The 23,063-nt window shown below is 49.5% G+C and overlaps 1 protein-coding gene across 3 annotated transcripts in view; it reads left to right on the top strand.

The window, feature by feature from the left end:
- GRID2IP (Grid2 interacting protein) overlaps positions 1–4,448 on the top strand; it is a 34,073-nt gene extending 29,625 nt beyond the window's left edge. For all 3 annotated transcript variants that reach the window (XM_061209462.1, XM_061209461.1, XM_061209460.1), the window contains 8 exons: positions 254–331; positions 870–1,066; positions 1,393–1,548; positions 1,673–1,759; positions 2,954–3,083; positions 3,173–3,291; positions 3,975–4,139; positions 4,377–4,448. In XM_061209462.1, the coding sequence (XP_061065445.1) occupies positions 254–331; positions 870–1,066; positions 1,393–1,548; positions 1,673–1,759; positions 2,954–3,083; positions 3,173–3,291; positions 3,975–4,139; positions 4,377–4,448 (1,004 nt within the window). The remainder of the gene's footprint in view (positions 1–253; positions 332–869; positions 1,067–1,392; positions 1,549–1,672; positions 1,760–2,953; positions 3,084–3,172; positions 3,292–3,974; positions 4,140–4,376) is intronic.
- Positions 4,449–23,063: the final 18,615 nt, after the last annotated feature.

Here is a 23,063-nt window from a genome sequence, read left to right as displayed (position 1 = left end):
GGCCAGCTCAGTCCCAAGGGCCCAGGGGAGAGAGGATGGGGGGCGGGGGGCGGACACACGCCACATCACGCACACTGTGTTAGACTGGACCCCAGAGTCCATGAGTGAGGGGAGTGTGGACACCTGGAGCTGAGTCAGTCAAGTCCATGGTCGGGGGCGTCTGGGCTGTGGAGTGTGGCCACACCCCTCCTGGGCCCTCGCACAGCAGCCTCAGCCTAGCGTCCCCTCATTAAACCATCAGTTTCCCTTCCAGAGCCGGTGCCCGGGCCTGAGCCCTTCAGGAAGAAGGAGGTGGTGGAGATCCTGTCCCACAAGAAGGCCTACAACACCTGTGAGGGGCTGGGGGTGCCGGGTGGTTGTGGGGGGCAGGACGCGACCCCCCTCCGGGCCACAGAGCCTCGGATCCACCCCGGTGGATGATCGAGATTAGGCCGTGGCGGCCCCAACACCTGCCTCCCGCGCGGTGAAGACCCTCTCCCAGGTCCCACTGCCAGCCCGATCCCACCGGGCGCAGGTACCGGCCTTGGCTCCACCCCCATAGGCCCCGCCCTCATCCTGTAATCGGCTCCCCAGTTCCGGCCCCGCCTCCAGAGGCATCCCCTACTCTCCCCGTCTCAGGACCCTCCCTAGTTCTGTGGCCCCAACTCCGCCGGCCCCGCTCAATTCCAGGTCTATCTCTTCGAGAACCCCGCCCTCGCCCCTCAGTCGGTCGCGGGAAGGACCCTCCCCTCCTCTGGGCAGGCTCCTGCTCCGTCCCGGTTCCTTGCCCCCCGTCCCCCGACACACCCAGGAGCCAGGGTGGATCTTGAAGCCCCGCCCACTCCCCGCCCGGGCCCCGCCCCGGCTCACCCTCGCGGCCCCGCCCGCAGCCATCCTGCTGGCGCACCTGAAGCTGAGCCCGGCCGAGCTGCGTCAGGTGCTAATGAGCATGGAGCCCCGGCGCCTGGAGCCCGCGCACCTGGCGCAACTGCTGCTCTTCGCGCCCGACGCCGACGAGGAGCAGCGCTACCAGGCCTTCCGCGAGGCGCCCGGCCGCCTCAGCGAGCCCGACCAGTTCGTCCTGCAGGTGCTGTGGCCGTGACCCCCGCCCGGGGTCAGGGGCGGCTGCCCAGCGGCCTCGGCCTCCTCTATCGCGGCTCTCGCTTTGTGCCTTTGTGCGTGGGTCTCGCTCCCCTCCCGCCACCGCGTTCACGCCTCTGAGTCCCGGTTTTACACCTGTAACAGCCAGTTCTCACTCAGGGTCCAAGGTGGATGGGATGAGGGTGCCCCCTAGAGGTTGTGCTTGTTTTCCTAAGGGAATACCGGGCAGCCCGCTGACCCCCACCCCAGGCTGCCCCGGGGCAGCGGGTCTCCCGGCGGGATGGATGAATCCTGGCCCTGCCTTCCTGTCAGATGCTGTCGGTTCCCGAGTACAAGACCCGCCTGCGCAGCCTCCACTTCCAGGCCACCCTACAGGAGAAGACAGAAGAGATCCGGGGCAGCCTGGAGTGCTTGCGCCAGGCCTCCCTCGAGCTCAAGAACAGCCGGAAGCTCGCCAAGATCCTGGAGGTCAGAACCTCCCCTTCTCAGATCACTCTACCTGCCCCTCTGTCCCCTGGGACTTCCAGCCTGGAGGTTCATCCTGAGAGGGGCCAGGGCGTGGGGTAGGACCTGTCCACCTTTCTCTCTACAGTTTGTGTTGGCTATGGGCAACTATCTCAACGATGGACAGCCCCAAACCAACAAGACCACGGGCTTCAAGATCAACTTCCTGACAGAGGTGAGGGGGCCTGTCAGACAGTCACTGATTTGTTTGCTCTACCTTTGAGGCCCTTCCCCACCCCCATCACCCCCGGAGGAAGAGCTGGCTGCCCGCAGGCCAGGATGTAACAGAAGCAAAGTTTGGGGGTTGAGGGGAGGGGGGGACAAGGTGGAGTCTCCAAGCCAAGCCTCAGGATCTGGAAAAATGGAGTGGTGGGAGAGGAGAAGGGCAGGGAGAGAAGGCTCCAGGAGGAAGGGGAGAGTCCCACCTGGTGGATTCTGTGCCCTCAACACCACCACCACCATCAGGCCAGTCCTACCCCAGAAAGATCTAGGATCAGAGAAGGGACAGCTCAAATATCCAGCCTTTCCCCTGTGTTTCTGGGACTTTTCCCCATGACGCCTTTGGTTGTTTCCAAAAAGAGGAAGAAAAACTCCCTTTATAGATATGAATGGTTTAGGGTGTCTGAGGCTCAGATGGGCCACAGATGGTTCCAGAAAACCACAAAAGGGAAGAACTGTGAGTGATGCTCCCTGCTTTCCCTGGGGTTAGAGAATCTTGGGCTCTATTTTTTTTTTTTTTTTTTAAATAGTAATCTTCTATTTATTTATTTATTTTTATATTTATTTTTGGCTGTGTTAGGTCTTCGTTTCTGTGCGAGGGCTTTCTCTAGTTGCGGCAAGCGGGGGCCACTCTTCATCGCGGTGCGCGGGCCTCTTCACTGTCGCGGCCTCTCTTGTTGAGGAGCACAGGCTCCAGACGCGCAGGCTCAGTAGTTGTGGCTCACGGGCCCAGGTGCTCCGCGGCACGTGGGATCTTCCCAGACCAGGGCTCGAACCCGTGTCCCCTGCATTGGCAGGCAGATTCTCAACCACTGCGCCACCAGGGAAGCCCCTTGGGCTCTATCTTTTGACAAGGGCAAACTCACAAGGACAGAAAAACCTAGGGTCCTCCCGTAGCTGGAGGCTGGGGGCCTGGTTCCTGGGGGTCTCAAAGATCTGGGCCAGGAAACAGGCCTGTGGCATCCCAGCAGATGAGAGCTTCAGAGTAAGGATTACTAGCCATCAGCTTAGGAGCTTTGGAGTTGGAGAGTGTCAGGGTCCGGGAACTGACGCCACAGCCCAGGGGAAGCAGGGGGAAGAGCACTTGAGCCCGTGCGATCAGGAATCTGATGGGGTCCTTGAGGAAGATATATGTTGGGGTCACTTGCAGCTGAACTCCACCAAGACGGTGGATGGGAAGTCCACCTTCCTGCACATCCTTGCCAAATCGCTGAGCCAGCACTTCCCCGAACTCCTGGGCTTTGCTCAGGACCTGCCCACCGTGCCCCTGGCTGCCAAAGGTAGGCTGGGTGGATGGGTGGGGAGGCAGAGGCACTGCTGTCCTGGGCTGGGAGGGCAGCCCCACGAGGCTCTGTTGCCTTCCCTACAGTGAACCAACGGGCCCTGACCAGTGACCTGGCTGACCTCCACGGTACCATCAGTGAGATACAGGCCACCTGCCAGAGCATGTCCCCCGCCAGCGAGGACAAGTTTGCCGTGGTCATGGCGGTATCCTGTCCCAGTGCCACAGTGGACCCTGGTTGGGGGGGGGGTGCGTCAGGTAGAGCTGGCTGTAGCTCCAGTGGCCAGCAGAGATTCTGGGCAGAGGTTGCTGTGGGTCCAGGGGTTCTGGAAGGGGGTCCGTCTTAGGTCATTTAGAATCTAAGTGCTTATGTCAAGTCTGTGTGTAACTGAGAAGGAGCTCTTTTGATTGGCTACATTGCCCCTCTGTCCTCGGGGGTGGCAGAGTCCAGGCTTAAGTCACAAGATACAGGGAGAGGCTTGTCAGACTTGTCAGGCCTGGCCAGCCAAAGGCAGTCAGGAGAGGGGAATATTCCGACTGAGCACAGACAGTGACAAATGCTATAGAAAAAGAGAGAGACAGAGAAAGGGGGCCACTCTAAGTGGATGGTTGGGGAAGAGAGGGTGGTAGCATCTGAGCAGAGCCAGGAGGGAAGAGAGAGCTGCCCCACAGAGAGAGGAGCAAGTGAAAGGCCTGAGGCTGGACTGGATGTGGCAGGTGTCAGGACGAGCTTGGAGGGCAGTGGGCAAAGGGACTGGAGCCTCTGACCAGGGCATGGTGCCCAGGTGAGCAAAGGGCCTGGGGTAGACTGGAGCGGTCGCTGTTTGGGTCACTGCCCGGGGACCTGCCCCAGGGACCTGGGGCAGTTTCCTTAACAGAGGCCCATCAGTCCTTCCTGGAGACAGCCCAGCCGGTGCTGCGGGCGCTGGACGGGCTGCAGCGGGAGGCCATGGAGGAGCTGGGCAAGGCGCTGGCTTTCTTCGGTGAAGATTCCAAAGCCACCACTTCTGAGGCCTTTTTCGGCATCTTTGCGGAGTTCATGAGCAAGTTCGAGGTGGGCCACGGTGGGAGGCCCTGAGGAGAGGGCAGGACCATAGGTCCAGCGAGGGGGTTCCTCTGTGAAGCCCGGGGTGGGAAAGGGCGCCTAGTGAGTGACACGCTCCCCCAGTGGGGCGGAGCCAGTAGGTCTCTGCCCCGGCGAGGGAGGGGGTGGGGGGAGACGACGCAGGGAGGGGGGGGGGTCCCGGGACCACTGACCAACCCCCGTCCCCACGTGCTCCTCCCTCCCCAGCGAGCGCTCGGCGACCTGCAGGCTGGGGAGGGCACGCGCGGCTCTGGGATGGTTTCGCCCCTCTCCTGGTGACGGCGGCGGCCTCGTGTCCTCGGCGGCCCGAGCGCGGAGCGGACGCCGCTGGCGTGGCTCGGAGCGGCTCGGGTGCGGGAGTGGGGCCCAGCCACGCGCGCATCTCCAGCTAGCTCAGCGGTCGAGCTCCGGCCGCCCTCGAAGGTGCGGGGATCCCTTCTCGGGGCCGAGCCCGGGGCTCCGAGGGTTGGGACGCCGACGCCCCGGGACGCGTGAACCACCCGCCGCCAGGTCCCGCCGGCTTCCCGCGCCTTGTCCGCCCCCCCTTCTCCGCCCCACTCCCGCCCCCGCCCCGCTCCCGGGCCTTCCAGCAAGGGCTGGCTGTGCACGCCCTCAGGACATCGGGGTCCCGGGGAGGGGCCGCTGCCACCAGCCGGTGGATTCCGAAATGGCTGCGGCACTAGGGGGGCGTCTTGGCCAGAGGGTGCCCGGCCCCAAGGAAGGCCGTCTGAACCTTTCCTGAGCCTGCTCCGAGTGGGCCCAGGGGACGCCCTCGCGGAGCACGGACCCCGCAGACCTTAGACTGTGGAGAAGGAGGCAGACGCCCTTGAACATGCCACACCAGTGAGCACGATAAGGCCTGGAGGTCTCTCACCCAGCCCAGGGCCTCCTGGGCTGCTTGGAAGAAGGCAGGCAGGCTGGAAGGAGAGCCCCAAGTACAGGGACCTGGGGGAGGGGGGTGGGTGCGCACCTAGCCTGGGTCTTGGAAGCCAGAAGAAACCTCAGCTGGCTGCAGAGGAGGCAGGCAGGAGAGAAGCTGGGCAGAGATACAGGAAAGCATTAGGAAGACTATGTCAGACTGCAGAATTGAAGTTTTCACCCAGCAGACAAACTTAAATCCAGTTTAGAAGTGGTCACTTGGAAGTGAGGAGTCTGGGAGTGGGAGGGGGGATGTCGCGGTGGGGCAGAGAGAACAGAGAGATGTTCAGGTGATGGATGAGCAGGACTTGGTGGCCGGCTGCCAGGTTTCTCACCTGGGTGGGTGGCGATGATGATGTTCCCTGGAACAGGCCATGTGAGCAGAGCAGGCTTAGAGGCAGTAACACCACCTGGGACATCCTTTCCTTTCTTTGTTTCATCCTTTCCATTCTCCAATCGACAAATCCTGGATCAGGCAGCTTCCCGTTATCTCTTCCCTTAACTTTCTTCCAGAGAAGTCTGAAATGGGCTTTAGAAACCATCTTTTGGATTTTTCTCCCCCCACTATTATTGAAAGCTGGTGTTCTCCTGGACAGTATTCGGGACCCATCCAGTTCTACCCAGTCTCCCACAGGCCCCTCGCTGAGGCCATGTATGTTCTTCCTTTGTTCCCCACTCACAGCCACCATATAAAAATAGCTAAACCAAATTGTGTAATTCAGGTGGGGGAAATGAACCCAGATTTGGCTAGTGGAGGGCATTTCTCCCCAGCAGCTCAAGCCGGATAATGTCCATAACTTCCCAAAGCCTTCGTCTATGAGAAACATGTCAGAAGGTCCATTAAAATCCTGGTATGAGATCCGTAGAGACTGTAGACTCCACCAGGCTATGAACAGGCACGACCCTCCAGGCCCAGGTGTCCTGTATGGCATTTTCCCGCAATTTAGAAACACACACCCTCTCCAGGTAGATCCAGCCCCACGCCAGGGGACTCAGGTTGGCAAGCCAATCGCTAGCTGGGTTTTCGCCCTATAATGCCTTGTAACTGTTACCTATTTCCCACACAATGCTGTGTAACAAACTGTCCCAAAACTCAGTGACTTAAAACAGCAGCCACTACTGCTCTTGAGTCCATGGGTCCTGCTGGGCAGTTCTGATCCGAGCTGGGTTCAGTGGACTCACCTGTGTGACTATAGTCTTCTGTGGGTCAGCTGGGCAGCTTTGCTAGTCATGCAGGGCTCTTTCCATGTCTGGGGCCTTGGCTGGGACAGTTGAGATGGCTTCATGTGGTTTCTCATCCTCCAGCCAAATAGCCAGAACAGTTCACATGGTAAGGTCAGGGGCCTAAGAGAACAAGCAAAGACACAGAAGACCCCTGGAAGCCTAACCTCAGAACTGTCACACCATCCCTTCCACCACATTATATTGTCAAAGCAAGTGACAAGTCCAGCCCAGATTCTAGGAGAGGGGAAATAGGCTCCCCTCTTGATGAGAGATGCTGCAAAACTACATGGCAGAGGGTGTGGATTCAGGGTCAGGTAGAGAGTCAGGGCCATTGTTGCCATCAGTGTACCACGTACCTCCGTGGCCAGGCACCCTGGTGCACATCCCAGCCTCCTTAAAATCCTCAGTGGCCCCGGTCCTCCCTGGACCCAGCACAGCTCTGATTACTCATCTTCATGTGTCCTGCAGGTGCCATGCTTTTCATTCTCTCTTACCTAGTCACCCATGAGTTACCTGACTTCTCTCCAGATACACTAAGTCCAGGGGCAGCAGTGGTCTGTGCTTGTGCCTGCCTAGCAACCAGTCTCCCTTCTGCTGAGGAAAGCTCCCTGTTTTTCCTTTGGGAAATTATCCCTCCTCTGCTCCCAGGCCTTGGAGTGTTGCTGATTGGATTAAGGATGATCTTGTGATTCTGGTTGGGTGGCTCAGAGTCAATTCAAGACTCAAGTTTGAAGTGTTTGGAAAAGGAGGCTCCTTACTTCTGGATGAATTGTTGGGTGTAAAGAGGGTGGAATTCTGGAAGGAGCTGCCAGGACTACCACGTGGAGGGCATCTGCCTGGGTGGAAAAGGAGTCTCCTTACTTCTGGATGAATTGTTGGGTGTAAAGAGGGTGGAATTCTGGAAGGAGCTGCCAGGACTACCACGTGGAGGGCATCTGCCTGGGTGTAAAAGCAATACAGAAGAAAAGGAGAGAAGACCACTCCATCCATCTCTTTGTCCCTGGATCCAACTGTGCCTGAAGCAGACATCCCAACTTTTCAGTTTCCAAGCGAACAAATTCCGCCACCACTTGTGAATTTTTTTTAATTTCTTTTAATTTTTTGGCTTAGGCTGGTTTGAATGGGTTTCTGTCACTTGCAACATGAAAAGGGTTGACTAACACGCTCATCAACAGATCGTTATAGATGTTCAGTCTTTTAACATTCTCAGTGCATTCTCTTCATTCATAAATGCATTTGCCAATACTATTTGACCGCCTACCATGTGCCAGGCACAGTGCTGGGTGCAGATAATCGTATGGGTCAGCCTCTCTGAGTTTGGTTTCCCAGGGTTCTATTTCATGGTGATTCTACACCCAAGTCAGTATGAAACCCTATATATGAGCCAATATGTGCGCCATACCCTCCACCCCCATTCCTCACCAAATGACAGGGTGTGACAAGCAGGAATGTATTTCTCTCTCAATGATACTAATAAAATAGCATAGCCCAATTACACACTGCCTTTCCTAACAATCAGTTAATGTTTACTAGGTAGTGTGCTCCATGTTTTTACATATTTCATTTTACTTTCACAGTGACCCTCTGAGGTGGGTTTTGTTATCTCCTTTTTACAAATAAAAAGTCTAAAACTCAGGAAGGTTATGTGACTTGCTTGATGGAAAATCAAGTGTGTCTAAATCCAAAGCCCATCCTCTTAGTGGAAATATCTTCTATGTTTTGCTTAACATGATTTTTAAAAACGTCTATCAGCATTCCAAGGGCCACAGATGCTGGTGACTTCGACATAAAGAAACCCCTTACCTCTTTTCTCACCCCCTTCTATTCCTCCCTGTGTTAATCTGCTTAGGCTACCATAACAAAATACCATAGACTAAGTGGCTTAAACAACAGGAATTTATTCCCTCACAACCCTGGAGGCTGGAAGTCCAAGATCAATGTGTCAGCGGGTTGGGTTCCTCCTGAGGCTGCTCTCCTTGGCTTGCAGACGGCCGCTTCTTGCTGTGTCCTCACGTTGCCTTTTCTCTGTGCATCACTGGCGTCTCTTCTTGTAATGACACCAGTCCTATTGGATTAGAGCCCCATCCTTATGACATCATTTAACCTTAAATACCTCCTCAAAGACCCCATCTCCAAATGCAGTCACCTTCTGAGGTACTGAGGGCTGGGACTTCTGCATATGAATTTGGGGAGGGGGACACAATTCAGCTCATACCACCTTCTTACCAGGTGCCAAGGATATAATAGTGCTAGTTCCAAGGAGGCCTCAGAGATCTCTGGATTCAGCTGATGTTCCAAAGAGAAAGGCTTCAATCAAGCAGGATTTACTCACCTTCTCCCCCGCAACTTCTATGTACCTGCCCTCATCTTCATCCCATGATGTTCAGGCATTGCTCTCAACTGCAATTCTGAGCTAATTCTTTGTCCCATATCCCCACCTCCCCAAGCTCCCAGGGGTCCCAATGCACCTGTGACCACAAATCATTTTCCACTGGCTCTTTCCCCTTCACCAATAAACATCCCTCTACCTGCAACCCTCAAAGAACGGTCTAGACCCCAGTGGCTCGTGCCGTCTCACTCCCTCCTTTAGACCAAATTTTTCAGAGCTGTTGTCTACACTTGCTGCCTCTGCATCCTCACCATCCACTCACCTCTCAGCACACAGCAGCCTGGCTTTCTCTCCTGTCACTCCCCTGGACCTGCTATCGCCCCGACAGGAAACCACAGGAAGCTCTAGTTGTCCTTATCTTCATTGACCTTTATTTAAGCAGCGCTGGGCACTGTTTGCCCTCCTTTGGCAAATTCTCACACACCCAGGCTTCAGCTAGTAGGTGTCTACTCTACTCTAGTAGGTAGTAATCAGGCTACTACCATCAGCCTGATTTCCCATTGACCCATCTGCTTCTAGCGTTTGCATACAGCAAGGTTCAATAATTGCCTATTAAATCAAACAAATAACACAAAGGTGAGGGCAACCAAGTTGCTCAAGAAAATGAATGGCTCCTTTCTATGAAACAGTTTGGCCACGTGTATCCAAAGCCCTAAGGCAAGGGTTGCAGATGGAATGTCCACAGAGGCTGGACAAGGAATGCAGACTTATGAAGAGGGTGGTGTAAGAAAACAACTACACAGGACCAAGGATGACAGGTAACTGACATGGAGGGACAGGGAGAGACAATAGGGAGGGCTGGAGAGCGGATGCCCTGTCTGCGGGGGCGCCGCTGCACCCTCCAGTCAGTGGACCTCCATGTGAGAAGGCACACCTTGGGATGCCTGATCTTCAGGCTTTCGCAAAGGAAGCTAGAAATCCAGATTTCTATTTCAAATGTCCTAATGAAATGTTGGCAACCAATTCAAAACTTTAAGGAAGATGATCAATTATGAGCCAAAGAAAACATTTCTGTGAGCCAGATGGAGCCCAGCTGTGAGTTTGCAGCCCCTGAAATGAAACATTTCTGCCAGTTCACTCATTCAGACTACCCTGGGGTATAGTGGGGTACCCCCTAAAAGGGGACTTGATTCACTTTTAGATGTTAGCAAGGGAGCTGTGTTTGAAGCTAGTTGGCCGTTCTGGTTTCTGGATGGAAAGATGCTGATTACCTTATTTTGAAGATGCTCTTTGTTTTAGGAAATTCACCCAGATGATGGGCCATTTAGTCACAGGCAGGCAGGACCCACGCAGTGTTCTGTGGGGAAACTGTGACGTCACGAGGAAACCAAGTGCTATGGCATAGACCATTGGCTTAAGGGTCTGTTGGTTGTGCAAATTAGCAAAATCTTTATCTTGATAGTGCCCTAAAAGGGAGGGAAAATATTTTCTCTAAAGAGATGTTAACTGGATTCCTGATGTCCCCAGCACTGAATAAAAGCACTGATGGTGTGTTCTTGGACCATGTGGGGTTAGTGGGGGGTTTCCGCAGAAGGAAATGGATGACCCCAAAGTCCAACATGTAGGAGCTGGAAGGATTGGAAGTTGAGGAAGAGGAGAGCCCTCGAGGGAGGAGCTGGGAACTCCCCCAGTAGCAGGAGGTAAGCTGGGCCCTGCGGGGAGAGGCCCTGATGTGGGATTAGAGCGTCAACCTGGAAGCACTGCCCTCCCCCTCTGAGCTTTAGGCAGACACCACCATCAGGTGACCTTATTTGTGTTGGCAGGACTTGTATGTGTCAGGAGGGAATTGATTCAGAGAACACAGATAGCCTGGGCAGAAGTAGTGGCTCTGAGTGTAAAAGCTGGGCCGAGGTGTCAGGCTGCTACCAGAACAGATTTCCAGCACATGGCCACATCCTTCAGGGATTCCCACAGAAGCTCCTTGAGGAGGGGAACCCCAGGAGAAAGACCAGACTTCCTGCCAGTTTGAGCCATTTCATCTGTTTGTTTCTAAGGGTCTGTTATCAGCCACTGAATCTACTTCATGAGAAAGTTATCCTCAGGTCGTCAGGGTCTTTAAGCAATCATTAATCCTGACTGGTGAAGGCATTTGCAGAAAGTTGTTCTCTTCAAATAATTTCATATTATTCAAAAGTGTATATGTGCATGTGTGTATATATACACACATAGTCCTTCTGAGAAATCATGGACTCAGATACATAATGTGCAGAAATAAATCTCAGATCTAACCTCACACCCATTCAGAGATTTACATTTTCACAACAAACTTACATGCAAAAAGAAACAGGAAGAGAAAAAGGAGTACGATTTCATGTCATTATATTACACAGCAAACTGAAATGTGTACAGAAGGTTTGGATGATGCTTACTTAGAACTGAAACTCTATCTCATAAGCTCAAGAAAAGAGTGAAAAGAAATTACAAATCTCTTAGGTATGACTATGTCATTATGAGCCACCAAGCCATGATTTTTTAACCAAAAAAAAAACAGCTCACAAAGCCTAGTCTGTGTGTACCAATAAAGATACACACATACTATACCCAAAATGGAGGGAGAGATGAAAAGAGGACAGCTTTTTCAAAGTATTTGGGTACTTCCAGTGTTTAACTTTCTACTGCTCTGATAGAAGATCGTTTTATGCATTTGTTTCTAAGAATGAAAAGTGGTCATGTGCTCTGAATCTTTTTCACTTACGGAAGAAAAAAAGGAAGTGACAGGACCCCAGTCATTGCTAAAATACACAGGTATATGCTGTATGTAAATATTTACACAGTTTGGCAACATCTCACTATACAAATCAATTTGTTTTGTGACGGTTGCCAATAAGTGGTCCCAAATATTGAGTAGTCTGATTTTTACACTCATGAGTAGGTTGAAGTATTTGAAATACAAAATACTTGCAGTTTTCATAAGTTACATATTAGTTACCCAAAACCATCTAAGAATCTCAAAAATAAATTGGAAGATTTACACCTGTATCAAGAATATAGAGCCATTTCTCATTTGCTCAAGAAATTCATCGCAAAAAAAAAAGAAATTCATCGCAAAATCTTGATTAGCCTTTCCTTACACTAAGCACCAAGTGATATTTCTGAAAAATGCTGTGTAAATGGACACTAATAATGCTGGTTCAGGAGATGAATTACTGAGTCGTAAGGGATCGCTGGTATAGGAGACATTTTTTTGTCAGTTTCTTCTCATGCTTCGTGGAAAACTCCATCCTGGGAAACAATCAGGCCCATTGTCCCCTTGCTGTAGAGCTTCTGCCTACTGAAAGGCTGGCAGCTGAGTTCTTGTGTTTCCCTGGGGCTTCCAAAGTTTCCACCCCTGCAGAATTCTTATCTTCACATCCTGAATTGTGATTCTGTCTTGCTTCTTGCGCCTTCTTTTTGGGATCATTTTCATCCTTCCTCAAGTACATTTTTTACTTTAGAATTTTTTTTGTAGTGAGGGTCTGTCGGTAGTAAATTCTTTCAGTTTTTGCATCTGAAAATATCTTTGTAACTACCCACGTTCTTGAAAGACAGTTTTAGTGAATATACAGTTCTGGGTTGACAGTTATATTTTCTCATCAATTTGAAGATGTTATTCCACTGGTTTCTGACTTCCATTTTTTATATTGAGAAGTCAGCAGTAAGTCTAATAAGCATTCTGTTGTAAAAGGTAGGTGTATTCATTTACTAGGACTGCTGTAACAAACTACCACAAACTGGGTGCCTTAAAATAACAGAGGTGTAATCTCTCACAGTTTGGAAGACCAGAGGTCCAAACTCACGTGAGCAGCATTGCCTCCCTTCTAGCCTCTGGTGGTCATTAGGTTACCAGCAATCCTTGGCATTCCCTGGCTTATAGATGCCCCACTCTATCCTCCACCATCATGTAGTGTTTTCCCTGCCTGTCAGTGTCTTCACATGATAGGGTATGTGTGTGTGTGTGTGTATGTGTCTGCATCTCTGTTTTCTCTTATAAGAACACCAGTCATTGGATTAGGACCCACCCTAATCCAATATGACCTCACCTTAACTAATTACATCTGCAAAGATCTTATTTCCAAATAATGTCACACTCTGTGGTTCCAGGTAGACAAGAATTTGCAGTAGGGGAGGGAGCATTATTTGACCCAGTACAGTAGGTTATGTCTCCACCATGAATATATCAGATACACAGAAAAACATCTGTGCTTGATTTCAAAGCTTTCTCATTGCTCTTGACATTCTTCTGTGTCTAGAAAGATATTTCATTCTCTTTTATTTATTTATTTGTTTTTAATTTTAAAATTTTTATACAGTGTTTAAAGTTTACTTTCCATTTACAGTTATTACAAAATATTGGCTATATTCCCCATGTTGTTCAATAGATCCCTGAGCCTATCTTACACCCAATAATTTGGACCTCCCACTCCCCTACCTCTATATTGTCCCTCACCTCCTCTCCCCACTGGTAACCACTAGTTTGTTCTCTATATCTGTGAGTCTGCTTCTTTTTTTGTTATATTCACTAGTTTGTTGCGGTTTTTAGATTCCATATATAGGTGATATCATACAGTATTTGTCTTTATCTGTCTGGCTTTTTTTTTTGCCATGCCACACAGTTTGTGGGATCTTAGTTCCTCGACCAGGGATTGAACCTGGACGCTGGCAGTGAAAGTGCTGAGTCCTAACCACTGGACCACCAGGGAATTCCCTGTCTGACTTATTTCACTTAGCATAATGTCCTCCACGTCCATCCATGTTGCTGCAAATGGCAAAATTTCATTCTTTTTTATGGCTGAATAGTATTCCATTGTGTATATATGACACATCTTCTTTGTTCATTCATCTGTTGATGGACACAGGTTGCTTCCGTATCTTGGCAATTGTAAATAATGCTTCTGTGAACACTGGGGTGCATGTATCTTTTTGAATTAGTGTTTTTGTTTTTTCTTTCTGATATATGCCCAGGAGTGGAATTGCTGGGTCATATGGTAGTTCTATTTTCACTTTTTGGGGAAACCTCCATACTGTTTTCCACAGTGGCTGCACCAAGTTACATACGCACAAACAGTGTTAGAGGGTTCCCGTTTCTCCCCTTCCTCTCCAACATTTGTTATTTGTGTTTTGTTTGATGATAGCCATTCTGATATGTGTGAGGTGATATCTAACTCTGGTTTTGATTTGTATTTCCCTGATGATTAACAATGTTGAACATCTTTTCATGTGACTGTTGGCCATCTGCATTTCCTCTTTGGAAAAATGTCTGTTCAGTTCTTCTGCCCATTTTTAAATTGGATTGCTTGTTTTGTTCATTTGTTTGTTTTTAAGATTTTTTTGACGTGGACCATTTTTAAAGTCTTTATTGAATTTGTTACAGTATTGCTTCTATTTCACGTTTTTTGGGTTTTCTGGCCATGAGACATGTGGGATCTTAGCTCCCTGACCAGGGATCAAACCCACACTCCCTGCATTGGAAGGCAAAGTCTTAACCACTGGACCACCAGGGAAGTTCCTTGTTGCTTGTTTTTTTGATGTTGAGTTGTATGAGCTGTTTATGTATGTTGGATATTAATCCCTTATCAGTCATATCATTTGCAAATATTTTCTCCCATTCAGTAGGTTGTTTTCTTTGTTTTGTCAATGGTTTCCTTTGCTGTGCAAAAGATTTTAAGTTTAATTAGGTCCCACTTGCTTATTTTTTATTTTATTTCCTTTACTTTTGGAGATGGATCTGGAAAAATATTGCTGTGATTTATGTCAAAGAATGTTCTGCCTATGTTTTCCTCTAGAAGTTTATAGTAACCAATCTTACATTTAGGTCTTTAATACATTTTGAGTTTAGTTTTGTATGTGGTGTTAGAGAATGTTCTAATTTAATTCTTTCACATGTAGCTGTCCAATTTTCCCAGCATTACTTACTGAAGAGACTGTCTTTTCTCCATTGTATACTCTTGCCTCCTTTGTCGTAGATTGATTGGCCATAGGTGGTGGGTTTATTTCTGGGCTCTGTATCCTGTTCCGTTGATCTATTTTTCTATTTTTGTGCCACTACCATACTGTTTTGATTACTGTAGGTTTGTAGTATAGTGTGAAGCCAGCACAGCATCACTCTGCTTCATTCTATGGGTTAAGGTGAGTCACAGGCCCAGCCCAGACTCTGGGTGGGAGAGACTACACACACACATGCATGCCAGGTGGCGTGGCTCATGGGGGTTACCACACATGGACACCATCCTTGGCAGGCTATTGTGAAGGAAAGAGGTGGAGAGCTTCTTTCTCTACCCCTTCCCCAGATTTTGCTCCTTCAATGCAACCTCAGAGCAAAATATCTAGAACCCCAATTACAGACTCCAGTGGTCCAGCTGTCCCAGGCCCTCAACCTAGACCTTCCAACATGATGACGAGGCTGTTCCAGTACCAGCCAAACCCCACTCACTCTTCACATACAGGGAGTCCCCTCATGGGCTCACAGGATTGTCTGGAGCTGGGCTTCCATTACTTCCCCTCCAGACTTCCCAGACAAGTCTATATTTGCTGACACCGCAATTCAGACATTGTTCAAATCCTCCCCCATCTTGCCCCATAATCAGCAAGACTCTGCAACTCCAAATCTCCCCTGGGAATTGGGGAATCATTGTGGGGAGGCCCCCCTACTCGATACCACATCTGCTCTGAGCTTCAGCTCTAGAGTTTGGACTTATGGGTGACTTCCCCCCCTTATTTTTACCTTTTTATATTTTCAAACTTCCTATAATGAGCATGGACTCCTTTTTACTACAAAAAGGATATTAAAAAACATTTAAGAAGGGAATTCCCTGGCGGTCCACTGGTTGGGACTGCCGAGGGCACAGGTTTGGTCCCTGGTCAGGGAACTAGGATCCCACAAGCCTTGTGACACGGCCAAAAAAAAAAAAAAAAAAAAGTTTAAGAAGTACCATGGAAAGATGATGTTCAGAAAGAGTTAATGATGTGGAAGAATGGTTATAATTTTTAATTATTCAAAAACAAGGTGCAATTTTACCTTTTACTATATATACATATATATAGTACATTTAAAAAAATAAATTTATTTATTTTATTTATTTTTGGCTGTGTTGGGTCTTTGTTGCTGCACACGGGCTTTCTCTAGTTGTGTCAAGCGGGGGCTGCTCTTCATTGTGGTGGGCTTCTCATTGCTCTGGCTTCTCTTGTTGCGGAGCACGGGCTCTAGGCCCATGGGCTTCAGTAGTTGTGGCTCGCGGGCTCTAGAGCACAGGCTCAGTAGTTGTGGCGCACATGCCCAGTTGCTCTGCGGCATGTGGGATCTTCCCGGACCAGGGCTCAAACCCGTGTCCCCTGCATTGGCAGGCAGATTCTTAACCACTGCGCCACCAGGGAAGCCCCTAGTACATATTTTTTAAATGACAGGACAAAATACACGTTGGCAGGCTACTTACCATGAAGTGAATGAAGCTTAAGCTCCAGGGCCCCTCACTTGCACAGGCTACTTTGAAGGCCTTGGGAGGGGCTCTAACTATGCATTCCCAGGGTCATGTGTTTTTGCAAATTTTGCAAAAGTGAGATACTTGAACCACAATTGGTTAAGATCACTGACTCCACTCTACCCGCCCCCAGGCATTTTTGTGGTCTGGCTACGGGGAAGTTGCACTGGGGACATATTCGGTTTAGGTTTAGTGGGACACATTTAGAGGACCCACAATCCTGTACACATCCAGTTATGTGACTGCTAGCTGTCCCGGTGTCTGCATGGCTTCCAGGAATACCTGTGCCAATTCACCTGGGGCAGGTGTAAGACCAGAGGTCAGATCATGACACAGACACGTCCCATAGCACGTGTCAAAGGTTGGGCTCTTTGGAGGCAGATATTGAGATAGAGTCTGTGGTGCAAGAAGTTTACTGGGGATCGAAGCCTGGGAGGGGAAGGAGTGAGAACGTGAACTTCAACACAGGCCTGACACAGCCTCAGCCGACCAGGTGGAAGCTCTGGAGCAAGGTTTGTCCACGGGGGTGTCCTCTGTGAGCTGAGGGGCAGGGCCTTTATGCTCAGTGGCTGGGTATGGCTGCCTTGGGAAGGGCATGACCTTGGATGAAGCAGCTCCCAGTGGATGGACAGACTGAAGTTACAGATGCTGTACCCTGACCTCACTCTGCTCGGCTGACCAAGCTCTCCACAGCTACATGGGAAGTTCCTCCTCCAAGGGGATCCTGGTGGTGCATCGTTGGGTTTCATAGCCCATGCTGTTCGTATGCACACATCTCTCTCCCTCTCTCTCATATTTTGGGGGTTCTGATCCTCCAGGATTTCAGTCAGCCTTTCTTCTTGCTTTCCTTAGAAGAGGGAAGTTAGTAGGATGAACTGTAGCCATTGTCACTGTAGGCAGCCTCAAAGCTGCAAGGGATACCCATCCTCTCCCTCCTCCATTCTAGACTCCCCTCACCTTTAGTTACTACCTCTGCTGGCTTTGATGGCTTACCTGGGGGCATGACCCAGACCTTCATCTCCCAGGGACATGCCCTTCTCAGGCTGGGGTTGCTGTACCCATTGATTTATGGTCATAATTGTGCAAGGGACTATCAGGAGGCTCCAAGTAGATCACCCGAATTTTATGGAGTAGCAGCAGCCCTACCTCCTCTTGGTATTAGGGTCAGTTTCCCTGTCAAAGTGGGGGGTCTTCTTGCCAGTTGGTCTCTGCACATAAGAAGCCCAAAGTGCCCAGGCAGCAGCTGTGGCTTACCATCCCATCAGACTCTTTTGTGTCCTTTGGTGGAAGTGTCCCCCTTTGGGGACCAGGACTCTAGCCCTGCAGAGCCCAGAGTTGCGGCAGCAGAAGTGATGGGATATCCCTTCCAAGATCAGGTTATAAAAAGACTGTGGCTTCCGCCTTGAGCATCTTCTCTTGCTTTCTTGCCTACTTGCTCTAAGGGAAGCCAGCTGCCATGGTATAGCTGCAGTAGGATGAGGCCCACGTGGCAAAGGACAGATGTCTCCTGCCAACAGCCAGAGAGGGCCCAAGGCCTACCAACAACCACATCAGTGAGCCTGAAAGCTGATCGTCCCCAGTCATCCTCCACTCAAGCCTCGAGATGACCACAGCCCTGGTCAATGCCTTGATTGCAGAGCTCCTGAACCAGAGGCCCCCAGCCAAGCTGCAACCAGATTCCTGACCCACGGAAACAGTGAGGTAATGAATGTGCATTGTTTTCAGCTGCTAAGTTTGGGGGTGATGTGTTACCCAGCAACAGATGTGATACATGGGACCACCCCTGCTTCCACCCCTTGGTGTCCAAGTCCATGCATTCTTCCTTGTGAGGACACAGTGCCAGGCAGAGGTTTAGGGCACGCACCATCCTGGGGGATGGCACCCCATCTTGTCGAGCACTGCCTTTGAGCTGGCATTTCAGCTGCACCTTCCACAGGCTGTGCCATCACATCACCCCTAGATGGCAGCTTCTGGGTGGTGTGGCGTGTGATATCACCAGCGGTTCAAGGGGTCATGGGCCCACTTCCTACTTCCTTTGCTGAGGAGTGGATCCTCCGGTGGGTTGTAGTATTACGTGGGATCCCATGCTGGTAGATCAAGCACTCAGTAAGCTCTCAGCATGTGGTGTCAACAAAGCTCTGCATGCAGGAAAGGCAGGTGTAAGCTGATTGGCATCCTTGTTAGAGACCCATCCCTTTGGCCCCTTGGAACACCACATTTGTTTTGTTTTTTGTCTTTGGGTTTTTTGTGTGTGTTTTTTTTTATTTTTGGCCGTGCCGTGCCACGCAGCTTGTGGGATCTTAGTTTTCCAACCAGGATCTAATCACCTGCTTTCTTGGACCCCCACCTCCAACTGTCATGGGATGGGTTCTCCAGAAGCAGATGCCACCAAGACGGTTTGGGGTACGAGATGTTTATTAGGAATCTGAACCTATGGAGGGCAGGAGAGGAAGCAGGATTGGGAAGATGGAGAAGTCAGTGGTTACACAGGCCCAACAAAGTCACGGCCACGTGATGGGGAGTTTGAGACTGAGTGTGGTCCACTAGCATGTCCCTCTTCAAAGTGAAGTGGCCAGGCCTTGACACCCCATCTCACTCTCCGGCAGCAGGTATGGGCTTGGGTGAGGTGTGACCTTGGATGAGGAGGCTCTCTGTAGCTGCCAGCTGGATCCTGACCACACTTCTGCAGCTGGGGATGCATCTCTGTGTCTAGTGGGGCACAGACAGTGTGTGCAGTATAGAGGGCCAGAAGCTAGTGTGCAAAAAGTTCTTCCAACCAGTAAGAGTGTAAAATGGTAAGTGGATGATTGGGTTCTCAGTGATGCTCCATAAAAATGGAAAATCTCTCCTGTGTCAATAGATTCAATAACCCAGTGTATACAGTTATGGACACATGATTCATTTTTGCGTTTATGGAAATCCAGTGAAATAGAATGATCACAGTTCCTCTGTACCTCTGTGTGAAGCACAAACCCTGGTGGAACTCGAACATCGCGTGGGTCTTTGGATGAAGTTGCATGCCTTACGTATCACTCCAGCATTGGTCTTCTGTGACTGGGCAACGAATTACCCCAAAACTTAGCATCTTAAAACAGCAAATATTCATTTTGGAATGAATATGTGTTTTGCAAGGCCAGAAATTTGGGAGTGGCTTAGCTGGGTGCCTCAGGCTCAGGAAATATCATGAGATTAGGTAAATAAAAATCTAAAAAGTTTACAATTTTCCTGGTGCCAAAAGGGAAAAACACCCTCCCCCCAACACACCTTTTTTTTCAGCATTTCTTTTAGAAAACTTGTCATCTTAACTCCTTTCTCTGTCTCTTTCAGGCACGTAAATCTTTTTAAAAGCTAAATAAGCCTCTTGCCAGTTTTGCGTCCTAGCACTGTCCTTCTTGGGGGGTCTTGGAGCTGTCTCTTTGAAATGCAAACACCAAGTCTTCCCGTCTGCGTGGGAGTTTAGCCGCTGTGCCTGGCTCACAGTTATAACTTCTTGCTTGTTGAAAAGATAAGTTTTCTCTTTTCTTTTGGACAAGGACAATTCATATGTATGTAACAAGTTGTGTCTGCCTGGCTATGTATTAATAAAAGGGTAAGATTTCTTTCTGTCCGAAATCTCTTTAGTGGATTGTCTGTGATGCACATCACAGTTTGGTTTGATCCTTATTCAGTAACAAAACTATTGTATTCTTTGCTATATTTTGAGCAGAGGTTTTACTGGGTTGGCAGGAGATTTTATTTTTAATTACATTTCCCCAATAGTTACATTTAAGACATCAGTCGAGGTTGCATTCATCCAAAGGCTTGACTGGGGCTGGGATACTGCTTCCAAGATGGTTCACTCACACGGCTGTTGGCAACAGGCCCCAGTTCCTTGCTGGCTGTTTACAAGGAGACTCAGTTTCTTACCATGTGATCCTCTCCGCACGTCTGCTTGCGTGTCCTCCTGGCCTATAGCTGGCTTCTCTCAGAGTGAGTGATGAGAGAGAAAGGAGGAAGCAAGAAGAACTTTTATGACCTAGTTTCGGAAGTGATATGACATCGTCTCTGTCGTATTCTATTTGTTAGAAGTGAGTCTCTACATCCAGCTCACATTCAAGGTTGGGGGAGGGGATTAAGCTTCCCTCTCAAGGGAAGTGTCAATGAATTTGTGTATGAAAACCATGAAATACAACAAGAAGTGCCAACAAGCTAGTTAATTAGTGTCATCAATCCAAAAAGTATTATATTAGTCCTTGCACAAGAAAACTAGAAAACGCCCTGAAAACTTGGAGCTTTTTTCTTTTTTAATAAATATGTTTATTTATTTTTGGCTGCATTGGGTCTTCCTTGCTGCACGTGGGGTTTCTCTAGTTGTGGCAAGCAGGGGCTACTCTTTGTTGCAGTGCTCGGGCTTCTCATTGCGGTGGCTTCTCTAGTTGCAGAGTACAGGCTCTTGGCTCGTGGGCTTCAATAGTTGTGGCTCACGGGCTCTAGAGCTCAGGCTCAGTAGTTGTGGCGCATGAGCTTAGTTGCTCCTGTGCATGTGGGATCTTCCAGGACCAGGGCTCGAACCCGTGTCCCCTGCATTGGCAGGCGGATTCTTAACCACTGCGCCACCAGGGAAGCCCCAAACTTGCAGCTTTTATATGAAATAACTTGATTGAGGTTTTCTGAATGTGACAACTGTCCTAATAATGTCCATGATATTACCAATAACAAGTTGAGAAGATGAAAGAAATGTTTCCAAACTATCAAAAACATTTTTCAATTAACCATGCTGGACAAAACATAATTTTTCTATTCTCTCTATAGAAAATACTTCAAAATCATTGTTGGGGTGAGACTAGGCAAAATGGATAAAGGTGGTCAAAAGGTCAAATTTCCAGTTATAAAATAAATAAGTCCTGAAGATGTAATGTACAACACGGTGACTATCGTTTATAATAATAGAGTCTTGTATATTTGAAAGTTGCTGAGAGAGTAGATCTTAAAAGTTCTCATCACAAGAAAAAAAATGTGTAACTATGCATGGTGATGGATGTTAACTAGATTTATTGTGGTGATCGTTTGCAATATATACAAATATTGAATCATTACATCGTACACCTGAAACTAATGTTATATGTCAATTACATCTCAATAAAAAATAGAAGAAAATGGCAATGTTCTGCATTATTAAGGTTGTTAATCCCAACACACAGACATACAAAAAAATCATCGTCCTATGAAGAGGTGGCTGAAGAGTGTTCAATGAAAAAAATGTAGGAAAAATGAGCATTACAGAAGTGCGCCAGTGAGTTAATTAATAAAAGCATGTTTCATTTTCAGGATTTAGTGTTGTTTGTGGTATCTGTTGGCAGGGCTGACTTCATGCATTTTCACAGGGACAGAAGGTCCCGTAATCAAGGCATAATGCTCTACCATCACCTTCTTCAAACTCTTAATAATTTTACCTTTGGATTTATGTTTTGCAAGTGAGGTCCCATGAGACAATGGCACATGCAACGGAAACTTGGAGTCTTGGCTCCTGCTCCTTGCTCCCTCAGGGTGCCTGCTGCCCTGTGCCCTGGGAGCCTGGCCTCCTCCTCTCTCTCCTGCCCAGTGACTGCTGCATCCTCTGCTTACGTGGGGGCCAGGGTGCAGGTGCAACGTGGGTCAGAGTGGGTGGGGTTGAGCTCGTGTGCCCTGCGGCTTCTCTGAGCAGGACATGGTGATGGCTGTCCCACCTTTTAGCGGCCAACCTGGCAGGGGCAAGCCTCGTGCCCACCCCTGATCCAGGTACCTCATGTGTCCTGGCACCAAGGTTGCAATACGCTTGAGTGTTGCCCTCTGCCATGGGTTGAGGTGGTAGAGGATGGTAAGGGGAGGTGCCAGGTTGCACCTCGCTGCCCCAGCAGGCTCAGCTGGAGGGCGAGGGAACCAGCAGCCATCAGGCCCATGCTGGTCCTCCAGCCAAGTCCAGGGCAGACCCTGGCTCACTGGAGCAGCGGCACTGGCCCATCCATTATCCCACGCCCAAAGATGTGCTCCTTTGGCCTCCACTGTGCCTGGGGACCCCTTTTTCCTCCTTCCGACCTTCCTGGGTCTGGCCTGTGTTCATCTCTTCTGGCCAACTCCAGGCACCCTCCATGCACAAGCCATAAAATACAAATTACACTTTCAGCGATTCCGCACCCGTGTTAAATGCTCTGATATTTGCATTCAAAACTGACATGGCTCAATATAAAGACAAACGGTAAAATTCATGATCATAGTTTAACATTTTCTTTTTTCTTTACTTAGAATGACACGAAATAGAGAACAGGAAGCAAGTCGAAAGAGACTGCAAAATAAAGGGAAAAGGTTTATATTTTAGAACCTTTAGCAGCAGTTTTTTTTTTCCTGCTTTTGAACAATCAGGGAACCCACGTTTTCATTTTGCACTGGGCCCCGCAAATTATGCAGCGTATCCTGTTTGTCAGCTTCGTTCCGTTAGTAATTTCTTGTGATTTATTTTCACATCCTACAGAAATGTTCGTTTTCTACCTAATTTTGCACACTCTTTGTCAAAGAGAGTCCCCAGAATGGTAAAATCTTCAGATCCCCGCATAAGCCGCACCCTCCCCGACACCCCAATATCCACCTTATCTTGAGTGATGCAATCACATTAATTTCCCCCCCCCTCATACTTTTTCATACAGTAAGCCTATAGCGCTCTTAAGATCAGTGGGAGGGGAAAAAGAATCCCCAAGAGAGTGTCATTTCAGAAATTAAAGGAAATCGCTGGCACCCGAGGGGAAGCCGGAAACCCGGCAGGGGGAAGTTCGCAAGCAGTCGGAGTCCCGGGGAGGGGACCCCCGGAGCCTGCCCTCCCTCCCGGCCTGCTCCCGGAGCGTCCCCTTTAAGGGGCGGGGCAGGGGCGGGGCCTGGCGGCCGCCCGCTCTCCCAAGC

This window comes from Eubalaena glacialis, chromosome 13 (genome assembly GCF_028564815.1).
Source record: "Eubalaena glacialis isolate mEubGla1 chromosome 13, mEubGla1.1.hap2.+ XY, whole genome shotgun sequence".
NCBI classification, from domain to species: Eukaryota; Metazoa; Chordata; class Mammalia; order Artiodactyla; family Balaenidae; genus Eubalaena; species Eubalaena glacialis.
The sequence above is the reverse complement of the archived record's forward strand: the minus strand, read 5'-3'. Positions and strand labels throughout refer to the sequence as shown.